Source organism: Chanos chanos, chromosome 7, assembly GCF_902362185.1.
Source record: "Chanos chanos chromosome 7, fChaCha1.1, whole genome shotgun sequence".
Classification (NCBI taxonomy): domain Eukaryota; kingdom Metazoa; phylum Chordata; class Actinopteri; order Gonorynchiformes; family Chanidae; genus Chanos; species Chanos chanos.
The window spans coordinates 6,727,664-6,737,663 of NC_044501.1; the positions used below are offsets into that span (position 1 = coordinate 6,727,664).

Genomic DNA, 10,000 nt, shown 5'->3' on the forward strand with positions numbered 1-10,000 from the left:
CGACATTGGTTGTTTAGTGACCATTTACATCTCTGGTGTTGTGTTGTTTGAGCCATGTCTGATAAAGTAACATGGGACCCATTACGAGGTAATTAGGTATTTGTGTCGTTGTGTTAATAAGGACGGTTTGTTTAAAGAACGTTAGACTTCTGCTGTCCGTACTTAACGCTTCACCTGAATCGTTTTTGCGGCTGCTTTTTATTGTGGTATTCATTTTACATGCACAGAACACGGTGAGTTCTGTATATGCGTGAGAATAGAGGGCATACGTTACAGTGTTTAGTTCGACTCCTATTGCCTGAAGCGACGCGGCTGTCATGTGTCAGTATTGAGCGCTCGCGGTGGATGCAAATATATATTTTTTTAGTGTTTGGCATAGACGGTATTAGGGGGCGGGGACTTCTGACTTGTTCCCAGATCAAAGAGAAAGGTCTTAACTGAACTCTGCCCCCTGCGCCGATTTCACCATCAAACTATCCTTTATGGCCTTTTTATACCACGCCCACATGAGCAACCCCCTATACACACACACACACACACACACACACACACACAAACTCTCGCTCTCTCGCTCTAATACAGCTTCCCAGCTACAAAAATCTGTTTAAATAAGGAAAACTTTCTGTTAAAAGCCAAAGATTTTTTACAGTGAACCAAATGGCAAATCAAATGAAAGAGAGATTTTCATGGAAGAAACGACTGTAAAGGTAGACAAAGTTTCAGCTGATATCAGTCATACTGAGTGGGTTTTTTTCCCCTTCCGTTAAAAAGCATTCCTTAAATTCTACCGTGACGTCAATTCTTTATCCTTCCTTTCCTTGTAATAATTCTAAACATCCTGCTGCTGATGTCATAATAGGTTATTATGACACGAGCTGTGACATGGAACCCTCTGTGTGATTCTGTGCTTCAGATCTTTCTGGCACTGTGATTCTGGCACTACAAAAATTAATTTAAATCAATTGAATTGAAACAACTTTTGTGACTCATGCAAAAAGACAATTTGACGTTCACAACAAAGCATACAAAGGTATATACCATCATTTCCTATATGGCAGCCAATGTGGTCTTCCAAAGAGGCCTTATTCAACATCCAAGTGCCAACAAGGCAAAAACAGATATTAAAATCTTTATGATAGATACAATCAATGTATAAAGCAAAGCTTTCTATAGAAAGAAGCCCGCTATCTCAGCAGTCCTGTTGCCATAAATCTGTACTGTGTTGGACTTTGTCATCTTGGAGCTTTGTCTGATGGAGAAAGAGGATCTGGCAACCTTGCTGGCCTGCAGAGGGACAACGGAGAGCAGACCCGAACAGGTAACGTAGAGAGAGGATCTGACAACCCTGTTGGACCTGCAGAGGGACAACAGACAGCAGACACGTGGGCCCAATCTAGAGAGAGGATCTGGCAACCTTGCTGAACTTGCAGAGGGACAATGGAGTGCAGACACACAGGCAGTGTTGGTCTTGTAGGCCCTGGGACTTCTCTTGCATGTGAACAGTGTGTGTTTATACCAGTTCACAGTGGTTAAGTTCCAGAACCCCTAGAGCTCCTCTCATTCTGCTCACACAAACACAGTGCACACCCAGGAGCTTACCCATCACAGACAGGTGATTAAGGGAGGAATGAGGGTGTCACAAAGAGAGAGAGAGAGAGAGAGACTGCCACCACCTTGAGGCAGTACAGGGTAATTATAAACTTTTTAGAGTGGTGCAGAGGTTTTACTAATAAGCTAATAAGCAAGTTTGTTTGTGCGAGCGAGTGAGAAGAGCTGTGTTTGGGGTAGTTGAGTGTGTATAACTGGGCGGAGTTGTGTTTGGGATTAGTGAGTGAGTGAGTGAGTGAGTGAGTGAGTGAATGAGTGAGTGTAAGTGGATGGGGCTGCGTTTGGGATTAGTGAGTGAGTGGTTGAGTGAGTGGACAGGGCTGTGTTTGGGATTAGTGAGTGAGTGTGAGTGGACAGGGCTGTGTCTGAGGTGAGGGAGTGGACAGGGCTGTGTTTGGGGTGAGTGAGTGGACAGGGCTGTGTTTGGGGTGAGTGAGTGAATGTAAGTTGACAGGGCTGTGTTTGGGATCAGTGAGTGAGTGTAAGTGGACAGGGCTGTGTTTGGGATCAGTGAGTGAGTGTAAGTGGACAGGGCTGTGTTTGGGGTGAGGGAGTGGACAGGGCTGTGTTTGGGATCAGTGAGTGAGTGTAAGTGGACAGGGCTGTGTTTGGGGTGAGTGTGTGAGTGTAACTGGACAGGGCTGTGTTTGAGGTGAGTGAGTGGACAGGGCTGTGTTTGGGATCAGTGAGTGAGTGTAAGTGGACAGGGCTGTGTTTGGGATCAGTGAGTGAGTGTAAATGGACAGGGCTGTGTTTGGGATTAGTGAGTGAGTGTAAGTGGATGGGGCTGCGTTTGGGATTAGTGAGTGAGTGGGTGAGTGAGTGGACAGGGCTGTGTTTGGGGTGAGTGTGTGAGTGAGTGAGTGTAAGTGGACAGGGCTGTGTTTGGGATTAGTGAGTGGACAGGGCTGTGTTTGGGGTGAGTGTGTGAGTGAGTGAGTGTAAATGGACAGGGCTGTGTTTGGGATTAGTGAGTGAGTGTAAGTGGACAGGGCTGTGTCTGAGGTGAGTGAGTGGACAGGGCTGTGTTTGGGATTAGTGAGTGTGTGTGAGTGGACAGGGCTGTGTTTGGGGTGAGTGTGTGAGTGTAAGTGGACAGGGCTGTGTTTGGGATTAGTGAGTGAGTGTAAGTGGACAGGGCTGTGTTTGGGGTGAGTGTGTGAGTGAGTGAGTGAGTGAGTGAGTGGACAGGGCTGTGTTTGGGGTGTGTGTGTGAGTGAGTGAGTGAGTGAGTGAGTGGACAGGGCTGTGTTTGGGATCAGTGAGTGAGTGTAAGTGGACAGGGCTGTGTTTGGGGTGAGTGAGTGGACAGGGCTGTGTTTGGGATCAGTGAGTGAGTGTAAATGGACAGGGCTGTGTTTGGGGTGAGTGTGTGAGTGTAAGTGGACAGGGCTGTGTTTGGGATTAGTGAGTGGACAGGGCTGTGTTTGGGATTAGTGAGTGTGTGTGAGTGGACAGGGCTGTGTTTGGGGTGAGGGAGTGGACAGGGCTGTGTTTGGGATCAGTGAGTGAGTGTAAATGGACAGGGCTGTGTTTGGGATTAGTGAGTGAGCGTAAGTGGATAGGGCTGTGTCTGAGGTGAGTGAGTGGACAGGGCTGTGTCTGAGGTGAGTGAGTGGACAGGGCTGTGTTTGGGATTAGTGAGTGTGTGTGAGTGGACAGGGCTGTGTTTGGGGTGAGTGTGTGAGTGTAAGTGGACAGGGCTGTGTTTGGGATTAGTGAGTGGACAGGGCTGTGTTTGGGATTAGTGAGTGAGTGTAAGTGGACAGGGCTGTGTTTGGGGTGAGTGTGTGAGTGTAAGTGGACAGGGCTGTGTTTGGGGTTAGTGAGTGTGAGTGGACAGGGCTGTGTTTGGGGTGAGTGAGTGAGTGTAAGTGGACAGGGCTGTGTTTGGGGTGAGTGTGTGAGTGAGTGAGTGTAAGCAGACAGGGCTGTGTTTGGGGTGAGTGTGTGAGTGAGTGAGTGAGTGAGTGAGTGAGTGAGTGTAAGCGGACAGGGCTGTGTTTGGGGTGAGTGGGTGAGTGAGTGGACAGGGCTGTGTTTGGGGTGAGTGGGTGAGTGAGTGGACAGGGCTGTGTTTGGGGTGAGTGGGTGAGTGAGTGGACAGGGCTGTGTTTGGGGTGAGTGTGTGAGTGAGTGTAAGCGGACAGGGCTGTGTTTGGGGTGAGTGTGTGAGTGAGTGTAAGCAGACAGGGCTGTGTTTGGGGTGAGTGTGTGAGTGAGTGGACAGGGCTGTGTTTGGGGTGAGTGGGTGAGTGAGTGGACAGGGCTGTGTTTGGGGTGAGTGTGTGAGTGAGTGTAAGCGGACAGGGCTGTGTTTGAGGTGAGTGTGTCAGTGAGTGGACAGGGCTGTGTTTGAGGTGGTCTTTCGGGCCTGCTCTGCTGATTATCAGTGTGTCTCTATAGCTGCTGGCTCAGTTCAGCAGGACCAAGAGCCCAACCTGACTAAAGAAAGAGAGAGACAGAGAGAATAAAATGGCATAACAGGAAAGAAGGGGACATAAAAACAGGATTATAAAGAAACAAAGGGAGAGAAAGTGGCAACCACCCCGAAAGCCTTCACCAAGTACCACCTCAGTACTATTTATTCGACAGAGTACATTCAATAAATACCTGAAGTATCGCGGTTAATGAAATGAGTTTATATGTATGTTAGAGCCGGATTCCAGTACGGTGGAGCCGTGTTTGTTTGTGAACACAGAGAGCGTTTCCTCGTTAAGCCTTTGTGTCTAACGGCGCTTCCTGTTTTTAGCAGTTTCCCGTGCGTCTGTTCCAACATTTACAGCGAGAGGACATACTGAACAAACACCATAGCACATCACAAAATCTCAAAACGCCAAAACGCTAGCCGCCATAACGGATGGCTGGATCTGCCCACCGTGTTTATACTTGAGGTTAAGCACGATGGGGTATTGACTGCTTAACACAGGAACGGCGCCTCCGTTACATTCATCATGTTTTGTATACGTCTCTTACCCAAGTGCCTTATTTCTCCAGGCAGTTATCTGCACGCTGGTGAACTAACACACTGTGGTTTGCATTAGCGTTTGCATCGGGTACAGGCAGCCTCGTTAAGGTTGCTAGCGGAACCTACACAAAGACCATGACAAAGAGATGTTTAGCGATGGGTTGCTTGGATGTTTCTGGCCTGCGGCAATGGTCTAGAAAGATGAGGAAAGATGTACTCGCCCTAGTCAGCAAAGCCGCAGAAAAACGAAACAGGAGAAAGAGGGACCACTGAACAAAAGTTTGTGTTTTTGTTTTTTTGTTTCCAACTTGGTAGAAAAATCGCTTTTTTTAATTTATTTATTTTTTTGTCAGTTTACGAGAAAATGTGATTGTTTTCCAAAGTTGGTGTTTCCACCGGTCATTCCAGACATATACAAATCATAGCAATCACTTCTTTACAAGAGAGATTTATTCATTTTTTTAAACCATCATGTTTTTTTTTTGTTTTTCTGTTTTTTTAAATTCCCCAGCAAACAGACGTCGGGTCTTACACGATACAAAAACAACACAAACGATGAATTCTCCTGCATTATCATAATTATCAGTAAAGTTTGCAAAGTCCTTACAAAAAAAAGAAAAAATTAAAAAAAAAAAAAAGTGCATGAGGAGAGACTATCCAATTTAAATTATTTTTCTTGGATATTTTACTTAAGGAAATGATTTTTTAGTTCACTGATGAAACATAAAAAAATCAACAGTAGCAGCAAAAAAACAAAAACAAAAAAAAAACCTACAGATAATTTTGTTAAACTTAATTCAGCCTTGCCTTGGTGCTCTGTTTAATGGTTTCGATCACTACAAATGTCAATATGGCATCAATAGGTATCAGTACAAATACATTCATACACACACACACACACACACTCGCAAACACATGAAAGCGCACACAGGCATGCACACACACGGACACGCACGCACGTATGCGCGCGCACACACACACACACACACACACGCACACATTGGTCACAGTTTTACAGGTCAATAAGGAGACAAGGGGGCTAGGAGTCAAGTGTAATGTACCTTAAAAACAATAAACATCCAACAGATGCATTTACGCACAAAAAAAAAAAAAACGCCCACACAAAACAATAATAAAAACAACAGCGACAACTTAAAAAAAACAACAACAAAAAAAAACAAACAACAATCAAAACAAATGAAACAGGAAATACATTTAAAAACCTGGCAACAATTACGGCGACACCAATACACGCTACACACACGTACACACAAAACAGAACTCATTTCATGATCACCATGATCTCATAGGATTAATGTTTAATGATGCAACGTGTCTTCTTATTTCTGTAATACACTAATTCCCTAGGGGTAGAACTAAGGACTATGTGTTTTCCATGAGGTTAGAAAAAAGAAAATTGAAAAACAAAACAAAAAAAAAAACCCCAGAAGTGTAGGGGAAAAAGAACTGAGAAAAAAAACAAAACAAAAATAAAAACAAAAAAAAACAAACAAAAAAAACGCAGCCTTAGAAGACAGAGAATCGTGACCACAATTTGATTGAAGAACAACAACTGATAATTCAATGCTTTAAATTCATACCGTTCTCTTACTAACCAACCCTCCCCTCTCCCACTAACGCACCCCCCCCCCCCCGCCCGCCGCCACGCCCTCCGAAACACAAAAGTCAGAAACGTAAACCGTCTTTTGTTCTTTTTGTTTTTTTCTTCTCTTTCTAAGGATTAAAAAAAAAACTGATGACGCTATTTTTCCTAAGATAGTCTCAGTGTTACTCTGATTATGTGCTAACGCTACACACAGCGCCATCCACAGTATGATCCTTGTTATTGCAAGTGTATGTGCAAGTGTCTGGCTGTCATTAGATGTAAAATGTGTGTGTGTGTATGTGTTTCAATCAATATCATTGCGATTTCTGCTGATTAAAAGTTGGTTTATGATCTCATGTCCTGTCCCTAAACAAAGATTCATTTTGTGTTTTAACCCCCCAAAGATTTCCGTCTATACTTCCCTCCCACTTACTTACTATTTACCCTCCCACCTTCTTTCTTTCTCTCTCTCTTTCTCTCTCTTTCTTTCTTTATTCTATCTTTCTTCCTCCATATGTAGTTTAAGGTTTTCCCCATACGTGGGTACATTCTGCAAGTTAACTAGAGGAGTCCCCTCCCCCCTCCCACCCACCCTCCCACCCTCATGGACACACATAGGGTGTGGGGTCTGTCCGTCAGGTGGAGCGGCCAATCGCGTCCCTCTCCCCCATGATCAGGGCAGTGCAATACACAGATGGATGAGTTTCCCCCGGTAACCCTCCTAAAGGATCATCTGAGGGAGAGAGAGTGAAAGAAAGAAAGAAAAAGAGAGAGAGAGAACAGAGAAATGAAAGAGGAGCGGGAGCAAGCAGAGGGATGTATGCCCCCCCCCCCCCCCCCCCCGACACAGACGCAGTGGCGAATCGGACAAGGACAAATACCAGGAAATCACTGCATAGTCAAGGTCAGATCTCTAACAGACTCCTATTGGCGGGTGATTATAATAAAACCTTTTAAAAAAAAACCCAGTATATGCACTAGGTCTCGGGGTCTTTTCTCCGACGACCTGAGCGATCCCTGCGGGCACTGACCTGACAGGAGCTTCCTGTGCGGTTATAGGCTGGAGGCCCGGAGCTAGACGCCGTAGCAGGCGGACAGACGCTCCTTCAGGATGGGGGGAAACTGCTCCGAAAACTGCTGCCAGTTGTCCTCTCCAACCTGGTCCTTAAAACCATGCAGGATCTACACACACACACACACACAGACACGCAGACACACACACACGCAGACACACACACGCACGCAGACACACACACGCACGCAGACACACACACGCACGCAGACACACACACGCACGCAGACACACGTACGCACAGACACACACACACACACACACAGGCAGACGTTGCAACAAAATAGCCCAGAATAAAAAGCTGAACAAAACTGCACTTGTATTTCTGTATGTTTATTCATGTATGTATGTATTTAGATTGTGTGTGTGTTACTCTGTGTATTTCTGTGTGTGCATTAATACTTATGTAGATACGTGTGTGTGTGTGTGTGTGTGTGTGTGAGATACTCTATGCATTTCTAGGTGTGTAACTTAGTGTGTGTGTGTGTGTGTGTGTGTGTGAGATACTCTATGCATTTCTAGGTGTGTAATTTAGTGTGTGTGTGTGTGAGATACTCTATGCATTTCTAGGTGTGTAATTTAGTGTGTGTGTGTGTGTGAGATACTCTATGCATTTCTAGGTGTGTAATTTAGTGTGTGTGTGTGAGATACTCTATGCATTTCTAGGTGTGTAATTTAGTGTGTGTGTGTGTGTGTGTGTGTGTGAGATACTCTATGCATTTCTAGGTGTGTAATTTAGTGTGTGTGTGTGTGTGAGATACTCTATGCATTTCTAGGTGTGTAATTTAGTGTGTGTGTGTGTGTGAGATACTGTATGCATTTCTAGGTGTGTAATTTAGTGTGTGTGTGTGTGTGAGATACTGTATGCATTTCTAGGTGTGTAATTTAGTGTGTGTGTGTGTGAGATACTCTATGCATTTCTAGGTGTGTAATTTAGTGTGTGTGTGTGTGTGTGTGTGTGCGTGCGTGTGTCTGCGTGCGTGTGTGTGTGTGTGTGTGTGTGTGTGTGTGTGTCTGACCTTGTAGAACATGTCTCTCAGGTCGTCTTTAGGGTTGACCCAGGACGCCACAGCGTCACAGAAGAAAATGAAATCCTGACAACACAGAGGAACCAGACACATCAGACATTTTACCACTGTCTCTCCTGTTTGTGTGTGTGTGTGTTCTTTGCCCCTTAGTCACGTGATCTGTCCGAACCAGTAACAGGCCAGCGTCATTGCTTAAGAGCTCAGACATTATAAGCAATTCAACATATTAATCATTCTGTATGTTGTATGTCAAAACCAAAAATCCCACGTAAATACATGTACCACAGTGCGGCGACAGAGTAAAATAAATAAATGAAAATTACTAAGGCAAGTTATTTTGTCTTGTCATTAGTCATTAAGAACCAAGAGTGCTAGAAAGCTTGCACACTGTGTGTTTATGCGTGATTGAGCGTGCATGCGTGTGTGTGTGTGTGGTGTATGTACGTGTGAAGGGCTCTTCCCCTACCTGAACCACACCCCCGGGGTTAACACCAATCATAACGCAGATTCCCCGGAAGGCGGAGTCTTTCTCTTCGTTGTCTCTGATGTTTCGTAATGACGTACACCTAAACGAGAAGAAGGAAACAGACGATGAAATTCTGTCAGTACCTCGGCGCTCTCCGCTGGACAGGTCGACACATTTGAAACGATAAGGGCGTCTGTGAGTCAGTAAAAGAGCGTGAGATTTCGTCTCGCCGGTAAACGAGATTCGTAAGTCTCCCTCTCTCTCGCTCACCAGGGACGGATGAACTGCTGCAGCATGGGAGCCACCTCCTGTGGGCACACGTAGCCCAGTCGTCCAATCGTAATGGCTGGAATTTAAAAAAAAAAAGGGGGAGCTTTGAATGTTGTTAAATGTATCAAAGTTAAACTGCACACAGAGCAGGTGAGGGGTGAGGAAGGTGAAAGGTCAGCGGTTAAGGGTTGAGGGTGAACACTGAGGTGGAGGTGTAAGGTGATACCTGTGTTCTCCAGCAGGGTTTTGGGAGTGTTGGGTCTGTTGATGATCTCCACCAAGTGGGTCAGAACCAAGGCCACATATGGCTGCATCTCCACACCTGAGAGAGACAGAGTGTGTGTGTTTGAGAGGGGAGGGAGAGAGAGAGAGAGTGTGTGTGGGGGGGGGGCAGAAAGAGTGAGAGGTGGGAGTGTGTGTGAGAGGGTAGAGAGAGAGAGAGAGACAGAGAGAGGGAGGGAGAGAGTGTCAGAGGGGGGAGAGAGAGAGAGAGAGTGTGTGAGAGGGTAGAGAGAGAGAGACAGAGAGAGAGAGAGTGTGAGAGGGGAGAGAGAGAGAGAGAGACAGAGAGAGTGTGAGAGGGGAGAGGGAGAGAGAGAGACAGAGAGAGTGTGAGAGGGGAGAGAGAGAGAGAGAGAGAGAGAGAGAGTGTGAGAGGGGAGAGAGAGAGAGAGAGAGAGAGAGAGAGAGAGAGAGAGAGAGTGAGAGGGGAGAGAGAGAGAGAGAGCATATTTAACCATACATCCTTTTCCACACAGTGCTGATCAACATCATTTTCTCAATGTGCTGATCACAGGCTCTGACAGACAAATGAGCCCTTCTCTCTAATGTAAGTGAAAGATCCCATTTAACGTTTTAACTTTGACACTGCAGTAACGTTCAGAATCAATGTTTCCCCTCTGATCGTCAGAAAAACCAAAGCTTCACGACAGCAACAGAGAGAAAGGACTTGTTGTCACACAGTGAGAGATTCGTCCTCTAG

General features: G+C 45.6%; 1 protein-coding gene across 1 annotated transcript in view; it reads right to left on the reverse strand.

Moving 5' to 3' along the window:
* Nucleotides 1-6,799: 6,799 nt before the first annotated feature.
* The window catches only part of tnpo2b (transportin 2b), a 14,078-nt gene continuing 10,877 nt past the window's right edge, over nucleotides 6,800-10,000 (reverse strand). The window contains exons 20-25 of the mRNA XM_030779656.1: nucleotides 9,245-9,340; nucleotides 9,019-9,094; nucleotides 8,749-8,848; nucleotides 8,274-8,348; nucleotides 7,214-7,364; nucleotides 6,800-6,915 (exon numbers count right to left, since the gene is read on the reverse strand). Of these exons, the coding sequence (XP_030635516.1) occupies nucleotides 7,257-7,364; nucleotides 8,274-8,348; nucleotides 8,749-8,848; nucleotides 9,019-9,094; nucleotides 9,245-9,340 (455 nt within the window). The 3' untranslated portion in view covers nucleotides 6,800-6,915; nucleotides 7,214-7,256. The remainder of the gene's footprint in view (nucleotides 6,916-7,213; nucleotides 7,365-8,273; nucleotides 8,349-8,748; nucleotides 8,849-9,018; nucleotides 9,095-9,244; nucleotides 9,341-10,000) is intronic.